The sequence below is a fragment of the Bombina bombina genome, chromosome 3 (genome assembly GCF_027579735.1).
Source record: "Bombina bombina isolate aBomBom1 chromosome 3, aBomBom1.pri, whole genome shotgun sequence".
NCBI classification, from domain to species: Eukaryota; Metazoa; Chordata; class Amphibia; order Anura; family Bombinatoridae; genus Bombina; species Bombina bombina.
Window position 1 is genome coordinate 803,211,022 of NC_069501.1, and position 26,392 is coordinate 803,237,413.

At 38.8% G+C, this 26,392-nt stretch overlaps 1 protein-coding gene across 3 annotated transcripts in view; it reads right to left on the reverse strand.

Annotated features, from left to right (window-relative positions):
• Positions 1–26,392, reverse strand: part of OCA2 (OCA2 melanosomal transmembrane protein) — a 739,048-nt gene that overhangs the window by 527,734 nt on the left and 184,922 nt on the right. For all 3 annotated transcript variants that reach the window (XM_053707724.1, XM_053707725.1, XM_053707723.1), the window contains exon 3: positions 2,074–2,169. In XM_053707724.1, the coding sequence (XP_053563699.1) occupies positions 2,074–2,169 (96 nt within the window). The remainder of the gene's footprint in view (positions 1–2,073; positions 2,170–26,392) is intronic.

Consider the following 26,392-nt stretch of genomic DNA (forward strand, 5'->3'; position numbering starts at 1 on the left):
AGATAATCTTGGATTAGTGTTATTTTTATTTTATTTATTTTTTTAAAATGTGTGTAGATTAGGGATGGGCACTTGGAAAAGAGCTGAATGCCATTTTAAAGGGACAGTCTATATCAGAATTTTTATTGTTTAAAAAGAATAGATAATCCCTTTAATATCCATTCCCAAGTTTTGCATAAACAACACAGTTACAGTATATTAATATAAGTTTTACCTCTGATTACCTTGTGATTACCTTGTATCTAAGCCTCTGCAGACTTCCCCTTATCTCAGTGCTTTTGATAGACATGCAGTTTAGCCAATCAATGAAGACTCCTAAATAACTCCACGGGAGGGAGCAAAGTGTTATCTATATGACACACATGAACTAGTACTGTCTAACTGTGAAAAACTTTCAAAATGCTCTGAGCTAAGAGGCGGTTTTCAATGGTTTAGTAATCAGTTTTAGCCTACCTAGGTTTAGCTTTTCAAAAATACCACAAGGGAACAAAGCAAATTTAATGATAAAAGTCAATTGGAAAGTTTTTTAAAATTGCATGCCCTATCTGAATCATGAAAGTTTAATTTTGACTAGACTGTCCCTTTAAGGGCATTGAAAAAGAGTTGAATGCCCTTTTAAGGGCAATGCCCATACAAATGCCCCCTTAGGGGCAATGGGTAGTTTAGGATTTTTTAGAGTAAGGTTTCTTATTTTGGGGGGTTGGTTGGGTGGTTGGTTTTACTGTTGGGGGGACTTTGTATATTTTTACAGGTAAAAGAACTGTTTAACTTAGGGCAATGCCCTACAAAAGGCCCTTTTAAGGGCTATTGGTAGTTTATTGTAGGTTAGGTGGTTTTTATTTTGTGGGGGCTTTTTTATTTTTATAGAGCTATTAGATTAGGTGTAATTGTTTTTATTTTTGATCATTTCGTTTATTATTTTTTGTAAGCTTAGTGTTTTTTATTTTTCGTAATTTAGTGTTTATTATTTTTTGTAATTTTAGATTTTTTAATTTTTTTCGTAGTGTTAGGTTTTTTAAATTTGTAATTTAGGTTTTTAATTTTTTTTTATTTTTTTTTAAAATACTATAGTTATGTTAATTTATAGTTTAATGTTAGGTTTATTTTTATTTCAGAGGTAAGTTCTTATTTTTTTTAAAGATAGTTATATTGTAATATTATCTTAAAGTTAGGGCAGTGTTCGGTTTAGGGGTTAATAGTTTAATTTAGTAATTTGCGATGTGGGGGGGTGGCGGTCTAGGGGTTAATAGGTTTAGTTTAGTAGTTACTATGTGGGAGGCTGGAGGTTTAGGAGTTAATAACTATTATAGTGTCGGCGATGTCGGAGAGCGGCGGTTTAAGCGTTATTATATTTAAAAATAGTGTTGGCAGGGGGTTAATAGGTTTATTTAATAGTCGCAATGTGGGCAGCAGATTAGGGGTTAATAGGTTTAATATAGTGTTTGTGATGCAGGATTGTGGCGGTTTAAGGGTTAATAGGTAGTTTATGGGTGTTGGTGTATTTTGTAACAGTTTAGTTATGAGTTTTGTGAAACATTTTTGTTTCTCAAAATTCATAACTACTGCTCTCAGATGGTGGTATGGATCGTGTCGGTATAGGCTGTAATGCAAGCATTTTAGCCGGACCGCATAACCTGTAATACCGGCACTATGGAAATCCCACACAAAAACGTCATTTTTTTAAGTGCGGAATGGATGTTGCGTTACACGCTAAAATGCTTGCGGTATAGCTATACTGACACAACTCGTAATATGCGTCCTGGACATTACGCTAGAATTGCCATTTTTTCAGCATTAAAAGCTGTACCCCAACACTTGTAATCTAGCCGTTAGTCACTACAGTTTTGTGATTTTGTCATTTAGCAAGTTTACTTGCTATGCAACAGTAAAATAGGCTCAGTTTGCCTCAAAAGTTACATTATATAGTTATAGTTTTATTTCTTTGCAGCCAAGATTGTGAAAACAAAATAGTAATTCTCACTATATATAAATAATTAAATGTAATTAAAATTTTCTACAAGTGTTCAGTACTCAACAAAATAAAATATACCAATCTGCTCTACCTTTCCTTACCTTTTGCTTTCAGATGAAAATTGTAACAACGGAGTGGTCTCTGTTAAAGTACCCTCTTTAACTGGACTGAAAAGCTTTGGAAAATTGAAAGTGTATCTGAAACATAAAGAAAGTTTGTTATATTAAATGAAAAAAGCACCCCTCATATAAGACACACCATTTACCTATAACAGGTTAAAATTTTAGATTTAAATTTTTTATCGATTATGATGTGCAGCATTTTATTTCAAAATAGGTGAGTGGAAGGCAAATCAAGTGTTAAATAATTTCACCAATGCTACATTTCTATTAAAATCTATTACTACTAATAAAAGTTGCCGCTCATTCATTCGGATATTTTCATAGCCGGATTGATTCCTGTAAAAGATCCCCACTCTAAGATCAGTGCAAATCCAGATCTCAGAGTGGGGACCTTTAACAGGAATCAATCCGGCTACAGAAATATCCGAAGGAAACAAGCGGCTGCTTACTTCCGCATTCGGATCCTCACGAAGCATACAAATGCACATAGCTAAAAAGTGTTACGTGTATGCTAAAGATAGTCCCTTCACACTACACAGAAAATCAAACAACACCCCTGCGCAGGTGTAACAAATTGTTATTAGCAAACAAGATCCCGGCACTCCAATGGATTAAAGCATAGTCCTTTATAAAAAAAAATATTAAAATGTAAACAAGGCAAAAACAGTAGCCAATAAAAAAACAAGGCGTGCAACTTCACTGGAAAATCTTGTGCCACTGGACATTTTCAAAAAGTATATCATCATTTGGAGGCGTATTCGCTAAACTATGCCAATTCATCATTAATCCTTACATAGTACCTTCTTTTTTTTTTTATTTGGCATTCATTGTAGATGGTCATTATAGCAAGCAAGATTCTAATTTATTGATCTGGGTTAATATTATCCATGGAGAGGAGAGTTTAAACTATGTAACAATTACGTAACCTCCAAAAGAATTGTGTTGAACAATATTTAATAGTTATATTATAAAGTAAACTGTTGCCATATTTGATCACTGGGAAGTGTAAATATACACAATGTTTTAACTTACAATTAACAAAATTGATGCAAAGGCGAAAACATATATATATATATATATATATATATATATATATATATATATATATATATATATATATATATATATATATATATATAAAAATACATATAGGCGGCAGCACTCTCAATGGGACTATGTATTATTGAAAAACAAATTAAGTGCTAGCAGTCACAAACATTATAGAAAAATATACCATGTTAAAGAAGGGCTCCTGATAAACATACAAAGAGCCAAAGAGTGACCAAGGCTGCACGAAAACCTGTTTATTAAATTTTGAAGACAGCAAAATACAGGTGCAGTGAAAATAATCCACTGGAGATCACTTACTAGGAGCAAATAATGTGTTATGTGTTAAGCAGAGTATTACAAACAGCTAAATCAGCATTAATGAAAACATCATCTCTTATACATATAGACACTTTCTCATGCAATTGTATAAAGTGCAAATGAAAGAAAGACAAAGTCTCTTAATGAATTGAGGGCACTTAGTGCTTTCACACGCCACACAAATTTGCTTTCCACTAGATCCACAAAGCATAAAAACTTCCTGAAGCTTATACTGAGCACATTACTGTGCCGAAACTTAGATGAAAGGATAGCAGTTCTGCACTGGTAAACCCAGAAAGATTCACTTATGGATCCCAATCTTCCCAACGGGGCAGATCGGTCCTAGCTGAAATAGACCTTGGTTGCTGGTTAAACTGCTAAATGTTAACTCCAGATCCAGAAAAAGTGCCGACTGCACTATGTTGAAATTTCCTGTTTGATTACAATACCATATGTGCTGTGTTCAAATGCTCACTCCCAGATTCTCGTGTTCCAGGCTGCCAACAAATTTCCCAGAGATACGGGGAGCTCGGTACACAGCAAAACCAACTGCTTCCCACACAGGTGAGTTCTCCACTGCAGACTGATGATGCGTTTCGCCCCTCCCCTTGTGGGCTTACACGGGGCTTCATCAGATACCGCTTGTATTGACACACCCTCCTTAAATAGTGTGTCATTTGGTCTGATACAACCAACTTAATTAAAGGCATACATATATAGTTGCAATACAACACAATGTTGCAAAGAAATATCTATTGCCTATTTTTGATCATGATTTTCAAATTAGACTGAATTAAACTTATAAAATAATTCAAAGTCTACTTATTAGCGAGAACTGATAGACCGGAGATATATTTTTATACAATACAGGTTAAACTTTAATTCTCTTGATAGATTGCTTACAGATTTTTACCATCATTATGCTATTAAAATACGAAAATAAAGAGAAAGAAAACCTTTTAGAAGGCTTAGACAAAGTGTTTAAAGAAAGCTTTCATATTCAATTTTTTAATTTAACCCTCTAGGTGTTAATGTATTTAAAACATACATCCACTTTGCTTCCTTCTGGAGTCACACCCTGTTAATATTTCCTCCTCTATTGGAAAAAAGATTAAACTTCTTGCGCTATAAATCCAACAGCAAGGACCAGCACCACAGATGGATGCTAGTTCCCTACAAACTAGCAAAAGGAATATTGAAGTGAAAAAACAAGTACTGTGGGCGCCTTAAAGGGCAGGTCAAAAAAATATATGATGATGTGAAAGTATATTTAAATTAAAATAGTTCCATTCCATTCATACAATTAAACTTTATTAAATCAACAAGGAACTCACACACACTCAAATAACAGAGCTGAAAGATTAAAAGCACTTAAACTCTGTTGATTGCACTATGGCAATAAAGTATAAGAACCAATATTTAGACCCCCTCTGAGGAAGAGTTTGTGAAATTGCACAAAGTAGTTCCGGTAACGTTTCAGCTCTTAGCAGGTTTGACAAAAGGCTCTGCTAAGAGCTGAAACGTTGCCGGAACTACTTTCTTCACACTATTGCGGCTCACTAAGGACACCGTACTCCAGGAAACACTGAAGCAACAAACGGACATCACACAGCCGAGGGTGGAATTCCAGAGTTTGTAGGGGAGAGGAGCTTGGCGGCTTTCTTCCCATCACACACAGAGGGTTCCCAGAGCTGTTTCATGCTGGCGGTATAACTGCTACACTAGATTACAAAAACACTTGGAGCTCCTGAACAAATTAAGGTACTGTTTCTTCACGGCTATAACCTGCGCAGGATTGCCGTTTTACACCAATTCTCTCTACATAGATAGGTCACTTACAGAGAATGACTCATTTTATATAAACAAGTTTTTATGCATTTATTTATGTACATTTAGTATTGCCTTTTTATATGTATCTCATTGTATGAATTATTTCGCTTACAACTCTTTTAATACATTTAGTAAAGTCTAATTAAATTATATTTTAACATTCATTTCAATTGGCTGTTTTTTTTTTCTTGATCATTTACCTATCATTTGTTAAAAGATTTTATTTTTTTTTCTTGATCATTTACCTATCAATATTTCCTCCTCTCCTTCTACTCTTAATATGTTCTATGCCAATCACTGCTAAATCATCAATGCTTGATCCATGTTTCTCAAGAAAATGTCTTTCTATGGGGCTGTCAATGTTCCCATTTTAATGTCATTCCTGTGCTCCTTAATTCTCTCTTTTGGTTTTGCCCACGTAGAAACGGTGATGATCTATCAGTGAAACGGTGATGATTCTTATGCAAATTTGGAATGATTTGCATTAAGATGGTGAAAATGCTCTGCTAAAGATAACAACATAGCCACTTTTCAGCGAGTGGCCAAATGTATGTCACAGCTGCTTTAAACAATCAAAAGGATAGAGACACAATTATTTACAGTTCTACCACTGGAAAAAGCACAGGACATTTAGAACGATTCTGCACAGCATATTCTTTAAAGAAAGCATAAAAGCAGCACATTTTCTGCATGCAATTTTCATGTTTTACATTGGGCTGAAAATTAATCATACCTTACACTGGTGATTCATCCAGCTCAGGATGAAGTATATTCTGGTCTACGTCTCAGGTTATTCATGTACACAATAAACTACTCTTAGGTGGAAACATTTTAACATTTTCTTAAATGCCTCTGAGTGTATTTCTTAAATGCAAAAAGCTAAAAATACGTACAAATAAAAACCAAAAGGGATGGTAAAGTCAATATTAAATGTTCCTGATTTAGTTAGGGAACATTTTAATTAACTCACAAATTAACTTCCATCATCTAATTTAATTTGTTCTCTTGGTATACTTTAGCAGTCTCAGGAGCAACAATGTACTACTGGGCGCTAGCTGCTGATTGTCAGCCGTGCATATATGACTCATCATTGGCTCACCCACTGTGTTCAGCTAGATCCCATTAGTGCATTGTTGCTCATTCAACAAAGGATACCAAGAGAATTAAGGAATTTTGATAAGAGAAGTATATTGGAAATTTGTATGCTCTATCTGGGGATTATGTCCCTTTAAGAACCTTAAAGGGACACTAAACCCAATTTTTTTCTTTCATGATTCAGATAGAGCATGAGATTTTAAGCAACTTTTTAATTTACTTCTATCATCAATTTGTCTTTGTTCTCATGCTATCTTGATTTGAAAAAGCAGTACTATAAGCTTTAGAGCCAGCCCATATTTTTGTTCAGCACCTGGGTAGCACTTGCTGATTTGTGGCTAAATGTAGCAAACCAATTAGCAAGCGCTACCCAAGTGCTTAACTAAAAGTGGGCTGGCTCCTATCCTTTCATTATTGCTTTCTCAAATCAAGATAACATGAGAACAAACAAAAAATGATAATAGGAGTAAATTAGAAAGTTGCTTAAAATTGCATGCTCTATCTGAATCATGAAAGAACAAATTTGGGGTTAGTATCCCTTTAACATAACCATCATTAACTAGATAAGTGGTTGTATGAACAGCATAAATAAAAAAATTAAAAAAAATAAAAAAAAGTAAAGGGATATTAAAAACGATAAAATGCATTTTTATAAGCATAATAGAGATTATTCCTCGCCTTCCTTTATTCATGGGTGCCGCCATGTTGAAATCTAGCTTTCATTGCATTCCAGTACAGATGTGTTTGGACATAATTAGTGGAAGATGCATGAAATGTATTTAGTATTGTCCCTTTAACTGACACACAACATTTAAAGGAAGGGCTTAAACAAAAATACAATTAAACAATGCAAAGCAAAAACATATTTTTACAAGAGCAAAGAATGATGACTTTAGCTTGGGTATAAAACCATTCACTTTAGTTTCCAAAAGAGTAAAATGCTCAAAAGTACTAGAATGATCCTAATACTGACTATATAGTCTATTAAAATTAACACTAACGTAGTAAAAAGGAGGAGTACAAGCCAAGTAGTATTTAATCAAGCAAAATCTAAATCATTTACACACAAAAAAAAAAAAACCTATCCAGTATTACACTGTGGACATGGTAAATAAAACTTGATACATATAAAAATCAATTAAAAAAACAAGAAATTGTATTACAAAGACTCAATGTTGAGACTATAAATAAATGTACTTTTTCCTTAGCTCATCATTTCCAAAAATGTGTAGAAAAGTTTACTTCCAACCCCCCCCCCCCTTCTTAAATGTAAAGAGAAATTAATGTTTTCAAAGTTCTTCAAATGCATCTGAATGAGGAAACTAGGTATTTGGGAAAAATGCCAATCATTGGCAAAAGGAGTACATCCAGAACAGAATCAAACCAGTATCTTTTGGGGGAGAGAATGAATATAGTCTATAAGTATGTGCTACACACAGCCCTTTTCCTTTTGGTTATGCAATCACTTTAAAGTGATTAAAAAAATGCTTAGAAACCAGATTGCAAATGGTATTCTATAGAACACACTCGTCTATCCCAACCTTGTCAGCCCTTCCCGTTAGTCCAACAAACTGTTTGCTCACAAAAAATGCGTCTATCCACTGTTATGGCTCCACTATAATTTTTTAATGCTGCCCATGAATTAGACTTCATCAAGCAGGAACTCCATCACCTTTCTATTAGGAAATTAAAATGAGGACATTGGTGTTGAAGCGGAATAAATAATAGTTTGTTCCCAATATTTATGGTCTAATGAGCAGACATTAAAATATATATATATATATATATTCCAAACATCTTTCACTCAAAGCTTCCTGTACTACAAGCACATGATAATTTGAGTCCTGTATTTGATGACTAGCTACTGCTTCCATAATAGAGGGTGCTAAAGCAGAGGCTTACCTTTGCGTTAGGGTAAACATAATGCCGTTCCTCTGCTCGCATCTGTTGCTTTATTTAGCATATTGATGACTAATCCAGTTTCCTCAAATTGTTGTTTGCCCCCTTTGGCTTCCAGCTCGTTGGGTAATGCAACAATTGGGAGGAAGCCGGATTTGTCATCCATATGCTAAAGAAAGCAGCAGATGCGGGCAGAGGATCGGCGTTATGTTTACCATAACACAAAGGTAAGTATTTTTAAAAATAAACATAATTTTAAAAACTTTAATGAATTCAAGTGCCCTTGTTTTAAGAGTATCAATTTTTACTGGGCTTTAATTAGTTAAAGTTTACAATCACTTTAATAGGTATATTTTGGATTATGAAGATGCATTATTATTCCTTTCACTTTATTTTCAAGCTAATTAAGGCAACCATATTTCATTATAAAAATATGCACTTTACTTTTCTAATCAGCCCTTAAAGTATGATTAAATACAGTTTTAATTTTAAATCAACAAGTTCATACTAAAAAGACAATACATCACCCTATCATCGCTACTTACATGGAGGGCAGCCAATAACTGCTCTAACTCGGACTCATGTAGTATAAAGGAGATGGAAGGTTACACTAACCGCAACTCTTGTAGTGAGCAGGACATGAATGGCAGCACTAACCTGACTTGTGTAGCAGAATTTAGTATGCACATATACTTTTCCTTAAAGGGACACTAAACCCAAAATTTTTATTTCACGATTCAGATAGAGAATATAATTTTAAACAACATTCCAATTTATATATTTTGCTTCATTTTTTAGATATTGTTTGTTGAAGGAATAGCAATGCACATGTTTGAGCCAATCACACAAGGCATCTATGTGCAGCAACCAATCAGCAGCTACTGAGCCTATCTAGATATGCTTTTCAGCAAAGCATATCAAGAAAATAAAACAAATTATATAATAGAAGTAAATTAGAAAGTTGTTTAAAATTGCATGCTCTTTCTAAACCACGAAAGAAAAAATTTGAGTTTCATGTCCCTTTAAGCCTTCATGCTAAAACTTTCTAGACAGTTAGGAAAAAGTCATTTGGCGATGGTCAGACATCCAAATGGTAGGTTGTTGGATATAACCACACTTATACTCATCAGTGAAAGGGAGACAAAGACTTACTTATGACCATAGTATATACTAAACTACAACATGCATTGCAATGTAAGTGTTTAAAATTTTAGAACAATACTTACATACCAGACAGGGAGGAAAACACAAGAGCTTACGTTAAAGGGAATGATATGCTAGATAGAAAATGTACAAAAGCAACAATGGGCTGCAATCCAAGAAAAAAATGCATGGACCATGTATAAGGATAAACCATGAACAAGCAGTGGAATATTATGCTTTCAACAGAATTCCTCAGCAATTCACGAGAAGTGAAATGCAAGAATTCTAGTTTACACTTATTTTTGTACTAGTATAATAGAATTCATCACAAACATACACATTCAGTAAACTATAAAAATACAACAAAAATACACATATCTGTGAAATAAGCATTGACTGGCAAACATTTATTTTGCCTTTTGTAGGAATGCTCTGATTACTGCAAAATGATTAATTTAAAAAGGGAAATGAAACAGTGCTCCTTTAGTACAAAAATAAATAATACAACAAAGGGGTTTTTTGGTTAAGCACAACACAAAAGGACTGTAATCTTAACACACATATTGTGGGAGTGCTACCAAAGTGACCAAAACAATTACAAAACAACAAAAAGTATTGGTGCACATCCAACCACTTAAGTCCACTCTTTCATGGCATATTTGTATATGCTTCTGTCTGCCAAATACACTTACATAGCTTCTAATAAGATTGGGATAAACATCTCACAAAAATATTGGCTTATATTTGAGCTGCAAAAACAAATATACTTCTATCTGCTAAATATACTTACATAGTTCAAATAAAATTGGGATTAACATCTCACAATAATATTGACTTATATTTATGCTGCAAAAAAAATTTTGGTGTAAAAAATGCCTTTAAATGAAATGGGATCTTAGTCACACAATCCTATACTATAAAAGGCCAAGTGTGTTTGTCCGAAGCTGTCATGCGCAGTAGAGACAGCACGCGGACAAACACACTGGCCTAAGTCCCTACCTGTTCTGCCGACTGCGCCGAGCAAAAGTGGGCGTGGTCGAGCGTGAAGGGGGCGGGGCCTAACGCGAAGGCCCGCGAAGGGGGCGGAGCCTAGCGTGAAGGCCCGTGAAGAGAGCTCAAACAGCTCAAGAGAGGGTGGAGGGATGTGGGGAGAGGGGGGAGATGTGGGAGATGTGGAGTGAGGGGGGAGATGTGGAGTGAGGGGGGAGATGTGGGGGAGATGTGGAGAGAGGGGGGAGATGTGGGGAGAGGGGGGAGATGTGGAGTGAGGGATTGGGAGATGTGGAGAGAGGGGGGAGATGTGGAGAGAGGGGGGAGATGTGGAGAGAGGGGGGAGAGATGTGGGGAGAGGGGGGAGATGTGGAGAGAGGGGGGGAGATGTGGGGAGAGAGAGAGGGGGGAGAGAGAGGGGGGAGAGGGAGAGAGAGAGAGAGAATGAGAAAGAGAGGGGGAGAGAGAGAGATGGGGGAGAGAGAGAGAGAGAGGGGAGAGAGAGAGGAGAGACACAGAGAGAGGGGAGAGAGAGAGAGGGGAGAGAGAGGGGAGAGAGAGAGAGGGGAGAGAGAGGGGGGAGAGAGAGAGGGGGGGAGAGAGAGAGAGGAGAGACAGAGGAGGGAGAGGGAGAGAGAGAGGGGGGAGAAAGAGAGAGAGAGAGGGGGGAGAGAGAGAGGGGGGAGAGAGAGGGGGGGAGAGAGAGGGGGGGAGAGAGAGAGAGAGAGAGAGAGAGAGAGAGAGAGGGGGGAGAGAGAGGGGGAGAGAGAGGGGGGGGGGAGAGAGAGGGGGGGGGGGAGAGAGGGGGGGGGGAGAGAGGGGGGGGGGGAGAGAGGGGGGGGGGAGAGAGGGGGGGGGGAGAGAGGGGGGGAGAGAGGGAGGGAGAGAGGGGAGGGAGAGAGGGGGGAGAGAGAGAGAGGGGAGAGAGAGAGGTGAGAGAGAGAGGTGAGAGAGAGAGGGGAGAGAGAGAGAGAGGGGAGAGAGAGAGAGAGGAGAGAGAGAGAGGGGAGAGAGAGGGGAGAGAGAGAGAGAGGGGAGAGAGAGAGAGGGGGGGAGAGAGAGAGAGGGGGGAGAGAGAGAGAGAGAGAGAGGGGAGAGAGAGGGGGAGAGAGAGAGAGATAGAGGGGAGAGAGAAAGAGAGAGGCGAGAGAGAGAGAGGGGGGGAGAGAGAGAGATAGAGGGGAGATAGAGAGAGGGGAGAGAGAGAGAGAGAGAGAGGGGTGAGATAGAGAGAGGCGAGAGAGAGAGAGGGGAGAGAGAGAGAAAGGGGGGGAAAGAGAGAGAGGGGGGAGAGAGAGAGGGGAGCGAGAGAGAGAGGGGGAGATGGAGAGAGAGAGGGGGAGAGAGCGCAAAAGAGAGGGGGGAGAGAGAGAAAGTGTGAAGGGGGCGGGGCCTAATGCGAAGGCCCGCGAAGGGGGCGGAGCCTAGCGTGAAGGCCCGTGAAGAGAGCTCAAACAGCTCAAGAGAGGGTGGAGGGATGTGGGGAGAGGGGGGAGATGTGGGAGATGTGGAGTGAGGGGGGAGATGTGGAGTGAGGGGGGAGATGTGGAGTGAGGGGGGAGATGTGGGGAGAGGGATTGGGAGATGTGGAGTGAGGGATTGGGAGATGTGGAGAGAGGGGGGAGATGTGGAGAGAGGGGGGAGATGTGGGGAGATGGGGAGAGATGTGGGGAGAGGGGGGAGATGTGGAGAGAGGGGGGGAGATGTGGGGGAGAGAGAGAGAGGGGAGAGAGAGAGAGAGAGAGAGAGAGAGGGGTGAGATAGAGAGAGGCGAGAGAGAGAGAGGGGAGAGAGAGAGAAAGGGGGGAGAGAGAGAAAGAGAGAGAGGGGGGAGAGAGAGAGGGGAGCGAGAGAGAGAGAGAGGGGGAGATGGAGAGAGAGAGGGGGAGAGAGCGCAAAAGAGAGGGGGGAGAGAGAGAAAGCAAAAGAGAGTGGGAGGGAGAGAACGCCAGGGGTGGGACCACTGTACTGCAAAAAATGGCCCGTGTGAACGGGCTTTAGGACTAGTATGATCATATTCTGCTAAGCCAGTCACGACTTACAAGGTGTCCCATAGTAGACTGGTCCTAACACTAAACAGTTTCCACACTGCAGCAAGTCATGTCTACACAGTGTGAAGCTTTCTAGCTTATCAAGTATATTTATCTGGAACACACCTGGGCTGGATGGTGTGCATTAACCAAAGGGGAGGGATTTGGTCAGCTCCCTATTTAAGAGATACAACAAAGGGGTTTTTTGGTTAAGCACACCACAAAAGGACTGTTTAATCTTAACACACATATTGTGGGAGTGCTACCAAAGTGACCAAAACAATTATAAAACAACAAAAAGTATTGGTGCACATCCAACCACTTAAGTCCACTCTTTCATTGCATATTTGTATATGCTTCTGTCTGCCAAATATACTTACATAGCTTCTAATAAGATTGGGATAAACATCTCACAATAATATTGACTTATATTTATGCTGCAAAAAAATGTTTCCTGTAAAAAATGCCTTTAAATGAAATGGGATCTTAGTCACACAATATGATCATATTCTGCTAAGCCAGTCAAAATAAATAATATATATTAAACCAAAGCAAATATAAAAAGAAAAAGATTGTGTTAAAAAAAAAAACAGCAAACATAGTTGTTTTCATGCAAAATGAGCACTTAGAAATTCTTAGTGTAGCCCCTGCCTACAGCTAAATAACACCTAGATTACAAGTTTTGCGTTCGGGTTTTAACATGGAAAAAAATGGTAATTTCAGCGTTAAAACAGCAACGCAGCCATTACAAGTCTTGTCATTATAACTGTACCGTAAGCCTTTTAGCCTGTAACGCAACGTCAGTCCCACACACGTAAAAATTAAATTTTTTCATGGGACTTCCATAATGCTGCCATTACGAGTTTTGTGGTGAGGCTAAAAAGCTTGCGTTACAGCCTATACCGACAAGATCCGTTTTGCAATCTGAGAGCAGTAGTTATGAGTTTTACTCTACAAAACTGTTACATAAAACTCATAACTAAAGTGTTACAAAGTACACTAACACCCATAAACTACCTATTAACCCTTAAACCGAGGCCCTCCTGCATTGCAAACCCTAATCTGCAGCTCCTGACATCACCGCCATTAAAGTTATTAACCCCTATTCCCCCGCACTCCAACATCACCCACACTATAACAAATATATTAACCCCTATTTCGCCACTCCCCAACACCGCCGCCACTATAATAAACCTATTAACCCCAAAACCTCTGTCCTCCCACATTACTACCACTAAATAAGCCTATTAACCCCTAAACCACCAGCCAGCCACATTGCAACAACCTAAATTAAACTATTAACCCCCCAACCAAACCTTAACCTTAAACTTAACATCCCCTAACTTTAACATAATTAAAATAGAGCTAAAGTTACAATTTTTAACTAAATACAAACTTACCTGTGAAATAAAACGTAAACTAGCTACAATATAACTAATAGTTATATTGTAGCTAGCTTAGGTTTTATTTTATTTCACAGGTAAGTTTGTATTTATTTTAACTAGGTAGACTAGTTAGTAAATAGTTATTAACTATTTACTAACTACCTAGTTAAAATAAATACAAACTTACCTGTGAAATAAAACCTAAGCTGCCTTACACTAAAACTTACCATTACAAAAAAGAAAAAAACCCTACCATTACAAAAAATAACAAACGAAATTATCCAAAATAATAACAATTATTCCTATTCTAATACCCTTTTAAAAAAATAGAAAACCCACCCCAAAATAAAAAACCCTAATCTATAATAAACTACCAAGGGCCCTTAAAAGGGCTTTTTTGCGGGCCCTTAAAATGGCCTTTTGTAGGGCATTGCCCTAAAGAAATCATCTCTTTTCCTACAAAAGAAAAACAAAAACCTCCTAACAGTATACAAACCCCCCCCCCCCCCACACACACACAAAATAAAAATAAAATAAAACCTAATCTACCCATTGCCCTGAAAAGGGCATTCAGCTCTTTTTTCTGCAATTAAAAGGGCATTTTTTTTTATTTTGGGGGGTGGGGGTTTGTAATGTTAGTGGGTCTTTGATTTTTTACGTAAAACAGCTGTTTAACTTAGGGCAATGCCCTACAAAAGGCCCTGTTAAGGGCTATTGGTAGTTTATTCTAGATTAGGTTTCTTTTATTTTGGGGTGGAGTTTTTTTAAAATGGGTATTAGAATAGGAATAATTTGTATTATTTTGGATAATTTATTTGTTATTTTGTGTAAAAAAAAAAAAAATAGTTTTGGGGTGGGTTTTTATTTTTAGATTAGGGGTTGGGCATTTCATAAAAGAGCTGAATGCCCTTTTAAGGGCAATTCCCATAAAAATACCCTTTTCAGGGCAATGGGTAGGTTAGGTTTTACTTTATTTTTACTTTGTGTGTTTGGGGGGTGGGGGTTTGTATTGTATACTGTTAGGGGGTGTTTGTGTTTCTTTTGTAGGAAGAGAGCTGATTTCTTTAGGGCAATGCCCTACAAAAGGCCCTTTTAAGGGCCCTTGGTAGATTATTATTGATTAGGGGGTTTTTTTGTTTTGTTTTTTTAAAAGGGTATTAGAATAGGAATAATTTTTATTATTTTGGATCATTTCATTTGTAATGGTAGGTTTTTTTCTTTTTTGTAATGTTAGGTTTTATTTCACAGGTAAGTTTGTATTTATTTTAACTAGGTAGTTAGTAAATAGTTATCAACTAGTCTACCTAGTTAAAAAAATACTAACTTGCCTGTGAAATAAAAATAAAACCTAAGCTAGCTACAATATAACTTAGTTGTATTGTAGTTAGCTTAGGTTTTATTTCACAGGTAAGTTTGTATTTATTTTTAAATAGATATTATTTAGTTAATAATTGTAACTTCATTTTGCTCTATTTTAATTATGTTAAAGTTAGGGGGTGTTAGGTTTAGGGTTAGGTTTAGGGGTTAATAGTTTAATTTAGGTTGTTGCGATGTGGTGGGGCTGTCAGTTTAGGGGTTAATAGGTTTATTTACTGGTAGTGATGTGGGAGGCCAGAGGTTTAGGGGTTAATAGTTTTATTTAGTGGCGGCGATGTCGGGGAGCGGCAGAATAGGGGTTAATAGATTTATTATAGTGTGGGCGATGTTGGGGTGCGAGGGAATAGGGGTTAACTTTAGTATAGTGGCGGCGATATCGGGAGCAGCAGATTAGGGGTTAATAGATTTATTTAGGTGTCAGCGATATTGGAAGCGGCAGATTAGGGGTTAATAACACTATGTAGGTGTCTGCGATGTTGGGGGCAGCAAATTAGGGGCGTTTAGACTTGGGGTTTATGTTAGGTTTAAAAAATAGGTTTTTCCCCCCCATAGACCTCAATATTGCTGCGCTATGGAGATTTTCATTCCGCGATCGCAGGTGTTAGGTTTTTTTCTAACCTGCTCTCCCTATTGAAGTCTATGGCGAAAGCGTGCACGAGCACGTCAAAACAGCGCTTGTATTTTGTGCGGTATGGAGCTCAATGCAACCATATCGCACACACAAGCTAGCTGTTTCAAAACTTGTAAAGGCTGCGCTATAGAAGTTGAAATAACGCAACTTTTGATGCGTTCATTAAATTCCCTATAGTGTGCATAACTCGTAATCTACCTGCAAGTGAGTAGACATGCTGAATACCCAAGTTGCATTCTGCATTTTATCAGCATGGGCAGAACCTGACTTCATGTCTCTCTAGCTGGCACAGGGTCAGGGCCGGATTGGGCAGCCGGGATACCGGGAAAAATCCCGGTGGGCCGCCGGCTGACAGCTCAGCTGGGCTGGCAGGCTTGGCCGGGTTGGCCCTGGCTGCTGTGTGATGTGTTTGGAATATAATTGCGGTCCTGTTAGTGTTACACATGTCACTGACTAACTCAGACTCCCCACTAAAGTTGCAGCAGTGAGTGTAGACTAAATATTTTTTTATTAAACTTCTACGTACTTTCACTTTGTAATGTTAGATAATATTTAACCCCCTCGCCGCTGGTGGCCCGCTGCCTCTGCATGCAAGTTAAACAAACCGGCTAGCGCTGCGGCCGCTGGTGAAGGCTGTTACTTAACCCTAAGACCTTAGTTAGTGGTCATGACACTTACTAAACCAGCCAGCCTCGCCTGCCATCTGAGATCTCTACAGTGACTGAGTCTGTGTCTGTCTCAGTGACAGTCTCACACAGTCAGTCACAGGCTCAGTACTGTACTTTCTCAGTATGTCTCACAGGCAGGCCAGCCAGCGGAGAAGGGTTCAGGAGGATTCAGGTCAGGATTAGGAATCCTCATTATGCAGGCCAGTCCGGAGGTGGTGTGGGCCGCGGGCTGTGATGTCACAGTCACTACAAGTAAGGTAAGATGACTGACTCACCGCACCACATGACATAGGAGGGAGCGGGAGCCTCAGACTGGGAACAGCAGCGGCTGCGTGCCTGCGTCGCAGCGTCAGTCGTCAGTGAGCAGTGCACTGAGTGAGCTTGAGTAGACAAGCAGGCCATGTGGGGTCAGTGGTCACATGTGACACAGTACTATAGAGTGGCCCAGCAGCAGTCAGTGCAGTGGACAGTGGAAGAGCCAGCAGGGAGGGACAACACAGCACTGCTACTGTACTGAAGAGAGTGGCTGCAACTTTGGACTGGACAGCACTGCAGCAGGCATTGGCAGAAGCAGAGAGGCAGGCAGCAGGGGCAGGCACATCATCATATTCGGTAACGTAACGGTTCAGTCATGTTTGTATGCAGTATATTATATATATTTTGGTGGCCAGCAACAAAGTTGCAGGACAACCTATTGTTATTGTTCGGATTATTATTATTATTATTATTATTCTTTTTATTCCGCCAAGCTTTGTATTCAATTGACCATAACTGCTTAACTGCTTGTGCAAAGCTCTTGAAATCAGGTATGCTGGTACATCCTATTGCTCTGCTACATCTCATGCAAAATTGAACTCATAGGTCACATGCTCTGGCAGCCATATTGCTTTTTGCGACAAATTTCGACAAACACTTAAAAATCTTTAGCTCTGGAACTGCTTATGTTACAACTTTGAAACTCGCTGTGCTTAGTGCTACTATGCCCTGAAATTGCTATTACTCAAGAGAAGTGCCTTGGTCACATGATGTGGCAGCCATCTTGCATTTTGCGAAAATATTCAAACATCTTCTTCTCCTAAACCGCTTAGTGCAATGAAGCGCAATTTTGCACATATGCTCCTTGCAAGGTCCTCTACCAAGTTTGTTCAAACTGCGATTTTTCCATAATCAACATGGCTGCTGTGAGACATTAACCTTTTTATCGCCATTTAATTGCGTAATTTTGCACTTTATACATTAGTTTTACAATATTTAACAATATTACAGTGTAATAGACACTTGATTACACATAGTCATAACCCTTAAAGACAATATTGCAGTTAAAATTCGCATTGCGCAATCGCCTTCGTGAAATAAAACATTTGCAAATTTTCATGAAACTTCTGCAAATTGTAGAGGTCTATAGTGAGCATTAGTATGTGCAATTTGAAAGCCATACATTGCATAGCTTGGCGGCCATTTTGTTTCGTATGCGCCATTTTTAAAAACTATAAAAATCTTCTTCTCCGAAACCGCTTATGGGACAGACTTGAAATTTTGTTTCTAGAGTTATCTTATGACTAACATTCAGATTTGTTCAAGAGAAGTTGATACGTCATGTGGTTTGGCAGCCATTTTGAATTGTTCAAAATTGCTTAACGATATATTTAAATTAATAATAAAACAAAAAACGTTTTACAAAAATGCTTTATTTTTGCCATGTTTATTGACATCTATAGTGAGCACTATTGTGCGTAATATGGAGGCTGTATATCTTACGATCGGGCAGCCATCTTGGTTTACGCGAAAATTTCGAAAGTCTATTTTCTCTGCAACCGCTTATGTAAGAACTGTGAAATTTGCTATACAGTCTTATATTGTTACCTAGATTCATAATTGCTCATTAGGAGAGAATCAGTCACATGATGCAGCAGCAATATCGGTTTTATATTTATCGTAATTATTTCTAATTCAATACTTCCTCTTTTGAGTCAATTGCTCACAAAACACAAATTACTTATGCTAAACTCTTGAAATCAGGTATGCTGGTACAGCCTATTGCTATGCTACATCTCATGCAATATTGAACTCATAGGTCATAAGGTGACGCAGCCATATTGTTTTTTGCAACAAATTTCGAGAACTGCTTAATAATCTTTAGCTCTGGAACTGCTTGTGTTGCAACTTTGAAACTTGCTGAGCTTAGTGATGCTATGACCTAGATTTTCCATTGCTCAACAGAAGTGACTTGGTCACATGATGTAGCAACCATCTTGCATTTTGCAAAAATCTTTAAACATCTTCTTCTCTTAAACCGCTTAGTGCAATAAAGTGCAATTTTGCTCGTATGCTCCTTGCAAGGTCCTCTACCAAGATTGTTAAAATTGCGATTTTTCCATAATCAACATGGCTGCTGTGAGACATTAACCTTTTTATCGCAATTTAATTGCGTAATTTTGCACTTTATACATTAGTTTTACAATATTTAACAATATTACAGTGTAATAGACACATGATTACACATAGTCATAACCCTTAAAGACAATATTGCAGTTAAAATTCGCATTGCGCAATCGCCTTCGTGAAATAAAACATTTGCAAATTTTCATGAAACTTCTGCAAATTGTAGAGGTCTATAGTGAGCATTAGTATGTGCAATTTGAAAGCCATACATTGCATAGCTTGGCAGCCATTTTATTTCGTATGCGCCATTTTTACAAACTATAAAAATCTTCTTCTCCGAAACCGCTTATGGGACAGACTTGAAATTTTGTTTCTAGAGTTATCTTATGACTAACATTCAGATTTGTTCAAGAGAAGTTGCTACGTCATGTGGTTTGGCAGCCATTTTGATTTGTTCAAAATTGCTTAACGATATATTTAAATTAATAATAAAACAAAAACCGCTTACAAAAATGCTTTATGTTTGCCATGTTTATTGACATCTATAGTGAGCACTATTGTGCATAATATGGAGGCTGTATATCTTACGATCGGGCAGCCATCTTGGTTTACACGAAAATTTTGAAAGTCTATTTTCTCTGCAACTGCTTATGTAAGAACTGTGAAATTTGTTGTACAGTCTTATATTGTGACCTAGAATCACAGTTGTTCATGTTGAAGGAATTAGTCACAAGCTGTGGCAGCCATATTGGTTTACACGAAAATTTTGAAACTGCGTTTTCTTTTCCAACCGCTTATGTTAAAGCTGTGAAATTTGCTGTAGAACCATATATTGTAACCTAGAGTTACATTTGTTCATGTTGAAAGTATAGGTCATATGGTGTGGCAGCCATTTTAAAAAACGCAAACATTTCGAAAATGTTTTTTTTTTTTACAAATGCTTATGTTAGAACTGTAAAAACGTGTTGTAAAGCATTATATTTTGACATAACTGCTTATTTAGCATTGCAAAAATTATGCGCTGGCCACCTCTATTGCTGCTTGCAGCTATATTTTTTATATTTTTATTGTGATTAACTTTTTGTGAAGTTGACTTGTGATGATGTATAGTGACTGAGACTGAGTGTGAAGTCCAGTCGAACTGTAGAACACAGACTGACTGTTGTGTCAAAAATGTAAAAAAATGGCAGACTGTTTTATATAAGCATCGTGGCATCTACACTTCATGCAGATATATTCATTATGGTGGAGATATATTTATTCATTGGTCTTCTTATATCAGTGTTTTAAAGGGACATAACACACAAAAGATTTTTTTAAATTATTCAGACAGAGCATACAATTTTTAAAAACTTTCCAATCCACTTAGCTAATATACTGGTATCCTTTTATGAAGGAGCAGCAATGCACTACTGAGAGCTATTTAGTGCATCATTTGAGCCAATGACAAGAGGCATATATGCTTTTAACAAAGCATACTAACAGAACAAGGAAAATTAGGTAAAATAAGTAAATTGAATAGTTGTTTAAAATTACATGCTCTATCTAAATCAAGTACATTTTGACTTTTTACCTAAGAGAGACTGTGTGAGCCTATGTGTGTGTGAGAGAGAGACTGTGTGAGCCTATGTGTGTGTGTGAGAGAGGCTGTGTGAGCCTATGTGTGTGTGTGTGTGTGAGAGAGAGACTGTGTGAGCCTATGTGTGTGTGTGAGAGAGGCTGTGTGAGCCTATGTGTGTGTGTGTGTGAGAGAGAGAGAGACTGTGTGAGCCTATGTGTGTGTGTGTGAGAGAGAGACTGTGTGAGCCTATGTGTTTGTGTGTGAGAGAGAGACTGTGTGAGCCTATGTGTGTGTGTGTGAGAGAGAGACTGTGTGAGCCTATGTGTTTGTGTGTGAGAGAGAGACTGTGTGAGCCTATGTGTGTGTGAGAGAGAGACTGTGTGAGCCTATGTGTGTGTGTGAGAGAGAGACTGTGTGAGCCTATGTGTGTGTGTGTGTGAGAGAGAGACTGTGTGAGCCTATGTGTGTGTGTGAGAGAGGCTGTGTGAGCCTATGTGTGTGTGTGAGAGAGGCTGTGTGAGCCTATGTGTGTGTGTGTGTGTGAGAGAGAGAGACTGTGTGAGCCTATGTGTGTGTGTGTGAGAGAGAGACTGTGTGAGCCTATGTGTTTGTGTGTGAGAGAGAGACTGTGTGAGCCTATGTGTGTGTGTGTGAGAGAGAGACTGTGTGAGCCTATGTGTGTGTGTGTGAGAGAGAGACTGTGTGAGCCTATGTGTTTGTGTGTGAGAGAGAGACTGTGTGAGCCTATGTGTTTGTGTGTGAGAGAGAGACTGTGTGAGCCTATGTGTTTGTGTGTGAGAGAGAGACTGTGTGAGCCTATGTGTTTGTGTGTGAGAGAGAGACTGTGTGAGCCTATGTGTGTGTGAGAGAGAGACTGTGTGAGCCTATGTGTGTGTGTGTGAGAGAGAGACTGTGTGAGCCTATGTGTGTGTGTGAGAGAGAGAGAGAGACTGTGTGAGCCTATGTGTGTGTGTGTGAGAGAGACTGTGTGAGCCTATGTGTGTGTGTGTGAGAGAGAGACTGTGTGAGCCTATGTGTGTGTGTGTGAGAGAGAGACTGTGTGAGCCTGTGTGTGTGTGTGAGAGAGAGAGTGTTTGAGCCTATGTGTGTGTGTGTGAGAGAGAGACTGTGTGAGCCTATGTGTGTGTGTGTGAGAGACTGTGTGAGCCTATGTGTGTGTGTGTGTGAGAGAGAGACTGTGTGAGCCTATGTGTGTGTGTGTGAGAGAGAGACTGTGTGAGCCTATGTGTGTGTGTGAGAGAGAGAGAGAGAGAGACTGTGTGAGCCTATGTGTGTGTGTGTGAGAGAGAGACTGTGTGAGCCTATGTGTGTGTGTGTGAGAGAGAGACTGTGTGAGCCTATGTGTGTGTGTGTGAGAGAGAGACTGTGTGAGCCTGTATGTGTGTGTGAGAGAGAGAGTGTTTGAGCCTATGTGTGTGTGTGTGAGAGAGAGACTGTGTGAGCCTATGTGTGTGTGTGTGAGAGAGAGACTGTGTGAGCCTATGTGTGTGTGTGTGTGTGAGAGAGAGACTGTGTGAGCCTATGTGTGTGTGTGTGAGAGAGAGACTGTGTGAGCCTATGTGTGTGTGTGTGAGAGAGAGACTGTGTGAGCCTATGTGTGTGTGTGTGTGAGAGAGAGACTGTGTGAGCCTATGTGTGTGTGTGTGAGAGAGAGACTGTGTGAGCCTATGTGTGTGTGTGTGAGAGAGAGACTGTGTGAGCCTATGTGTGTGTGTGTGAGAGAGAGACTGTGTGAGCCTATGTGTGTGTGTGTGAGAGAGAGACTGTGTGAGCCTATGTGTGTGTGAGAGAGAGAGAGAGAGAGACTGTGTGAACATATGTGTGTGAGAGAGAGAGAGAGAGAGAGAGACTGTGTGAACATATGTGTGTGTGTGAGTGGGCCTATGTGTGTGAGAGAGACTGTGTGAGTGGGCCTATGTGTGTGTGAGAGAGAGAGGGACTGTGTGAGTGTGAGAGAGACTGTAGCATGAGACTGTGTGAGCGTGTGCGTAAGTGCCTATGTGTGAGTTTGTGTATATGTGTTAATATGTATATACTCTACAACCATTTTTTGTTGCGCTGTGTGTGGTGCAAGGCTGAGGCGGAGCCGGAGGGGGGGGTCTGACCCAAAGGGGGCGGGACTGAGCCAGAGGGGGCGGGGCTGGGCTGGGCCATATAAATTTCCAGGGCTGGTCTGATTTCCCAATCCGGCCCTGCACAGGGTTGTAACAGGAAGTACTGGACAGTGTACAAATGAAATAAAAATATAAAAAAAAAAAAGTAAAATCCTTTCATACTGATGAATAATACATGTTGCAATGATTTCTATTAAGTATAAGCCACTGCTTAGTGCTTTTTTATTACGACAATGAAACAGATTGTTCAATACCCCTTTACGTAACCAGTGGAACAGCTGTATGATTCATTTTGCATTACCTAGATATATAGCTGTATCATATCCATCCATTCTGAATGTTTACAAATAGTCACATATGCATTTTTATCAGCTGTCTAAATGTGTAGCCAGTGAGTTAAAAAAATAATTAGTTTGGAAAAAGAATCTTACAAGATAGGCCTGACGTACAAATATCAATTATTTTTATTTAAAATGTTTTAACATTTTAATCTGACCTTTTGCTGCAAATATGAGAGTTTTTTGTGTGTTAATGTCTTACTTTAACCCCATAATGAGCCTTTCATAATAGTGCATCCTCTTTCCTTATCCACTTTTTTTTTTTTTTTTTTTAATCTTAACCAAATGTCAACTATGTGTTGCTAACAGATCTAAGAAGAAAAAAAATATTACAAAGATCCAATAAATAGCTCCACAATTACACATTAAGTGAACAGGATGTGCTATAAAAATATTAAATATATTCTGAATTGCAAATTAACTAATGTGTGGAAAAAAAATATTTTACTTTTTACACACACACACACACACACACACACACACATATATATATATATATATATATATATATACATATATATATACACATATATATATATATACACATATATATATATATATATACACACATATACATATATATACATATATATATACACACATATACATATATATACATATATATATACACATATACATATATATATACACATATACATATATATATACACATATATATATATATATATATATACAATTTTTTTTTAATATTTTTTATTGAGGAAAAATGGCATACATAATAAGCTTTACAGCATTATACAGTTGCATTCCAAAAATGCTTATAACAAGGTATATCCTATAGTTATAACAAAAATGCTAAACCTAAGTTGCATATTATAAGTGCATACACAATGAGCAATATCTTCCGACTATATGGTATGAGGATAGTGAATTATGGGTTTGCTGTAGAAGATGGAACAGTTTAAAAAGGACATGCCAATAAGAAGAACAAAGCCCTCTACTCCATTTAGGAGGCCTCTCCAGGACCCTGCATCTTATAGTACAATGAAATTTACAGAGGGCTATCTGATTTAGAGGAGACCACTTATGGATCTCAATGATGGAACCTCAGAATTTTTTGTTATTTTGCTGTGCAGTTAGAATTGGAAAAGGGGGAAATAAAGTCACTGTAATATTATTCTGCAAGGTATACTCATAAAGAAGGCAGTTAGGGTGCGGTATAGGTAAGAGAAACCGCGTAGTTAACTCTCCCAATTTAGGAGGTGTGTTATGGGGGGGATGGGGGGGAGGGGAGGAGGTGGTAAATAGAGTATGATAAGCCAAATATATCAAGAAGCCGTGCCTTCCAAAAAAGGTAAGGGTTGCTGCAATATTATAATTCAAAGTAAACATGCTTCAATAAAACAAGGCACCACATCTGTGTGACAATAAGTATATATGGGTTGCAAATAAATGCATAACAAAGAACTAATTGCGTATCGGGTCAATGGCATACCCGACAAACTAGAGCCCAAAAATCTAAATGTATAGGTTTGACGTAAATTATGAAGCTCAGCTCTGGTACTATGAGGAGGGAGACTATACGAAATGCAGGACCAGCCTGCGTTAATAATATGTTAAATACTTAGGTGAAAAGTTGCACATAGTACTATGTAGGCTTTGATAGTGAACAAAAATCTGGAACTATTTGTAAGGGCATATGCACATATCTAATGAGGAGTGTTGGTATTTCCCAACTAGCCATGTGGACTTCTATCTGCATATATGTTGCCTATCATGTCTATAAATATAGGAGTAAGAAGGCTCAGATATCTCAGCCGCAGACACCTAAGCCCCTAGGAATATTCAGAATAGTAGGGGACAACATATCAAATTTTATTCCGACCATCAGTATTGATTAACTATATAGGTTGAGTAAGGAAAGATATACATACAAGACATCGATAAGCGATTAGCTGGATCCTCGTTGACACCTTAATATGCATTCTATACTAGGCTAAAGAGATGACCTCCAGAGGGGGCATTTATAACTAACAGCTTTCATATGAAACTTATACATTTGTAAACAGGATATGATAAATACTAATGTCTAACACTCAGCACTAATACCAAACTGCTGAGTTGTAGTGTACTAAAGATAGCATCAACTGCCATGTGGCAAATCAGCAGGTGGACTATACATTTCTCATCTCACATTAAATATATATGTAATAATATCGTTAAGTATATTATCAACTTTCATGCAGGATACAATAACCCAATATAACACAAAATTGAGTAGATATATGTGTGCCTTATTCTATATTTTAAAAGTAGCAAAAATTATAAAGAATAATAAAGAATAATAAAAATTAGTAGGAGCCTAAGATATCTGGTAGAAAACGAACCAGCTGAACCATGCAAGTAAAATAGGGTTAAATAGTGTCAAGGAGATATGAGCTGGAACATCAAGACAGTAACTGTAAGGGTAAGCCTGTAGTAAATCGCAAAACACACATTGGCCCTCTATCAATTTTTGAAGCTGGATAGGGGATAATGGAGTGATGTAATGTTTCAATATAGTCAGGTTTTCCTCCCCACACCAGACCACTGGGAAGTAAAATTGTAAAATACTACAATATAACATAGAAGCATTAAGCAAACAAGTCAATTGTGTACTTCTGAGTTAGAGTGTCCATTTTCTCTTAAGATCTCTCAAATCAATTTGCAGCCTGGGTGCGAGATAAAGCGGTGGGGCAGCGTACTAAAAGAGAGGATATTTTACCCCACTCCAGACCGTAAAGCTAGGAAAAGAGCTGTTTTGCAGCTGTGACAGGAATCTCTGTAACTGTTAATGTGTCCCACAGGGTCCCAGCCCACAGTCACTAAGTCCGTTTTCCACTTCATGCTGGATCGCAAACCTGAGTGTTCTTTGTAAGTAGGCTGTATCAACCCATTAAGTCGGCCGGAGTGTACAGTCGGGAGAGAGACCTTTTTATCCCTGCAGCTGCTATGAGGCTCGTCCGAGATCACTTCTAAGGTGTGTGGGTACTGCAGCTGGAAGTGGCTCCATAGACTGAGATCCAATGACGATCCAGGGCTACAGCCAGGGCCAGTTGAGCAGAGGTTTCTATATACAAGTGGGATATAAGGTCTTCGTTGTTTCGCCATTTTCCTGGCGTGGGTCTGACTCTCCTGATACTGTTGCATGACATGCGGCTTGATCTCCCCTTTGGCAGTGTATGTATTGGCAGGAGAGACCAACCTACCCTCTCCTTCACTATCCAGTCCTCGCCCTTGTACCACTTGTATAGGCGGGATGCGGTTATGGGGAACTGTAGCATAAAGCTTAGTAATCTGCGTCTCCAAAAGCCGGAAGGAGGCCTCAATAAAGCCCCGAGCTCTCATCTCCCAATCTGCGTCGGCAGCCATTTTTATTTTCTAATATCACAGAGCACAGCAGCGATGCAGCGGGCTTACCAGTTAGGGCTGCTCCGATGACTGGAATCAGTAAGATGGGTTCTAT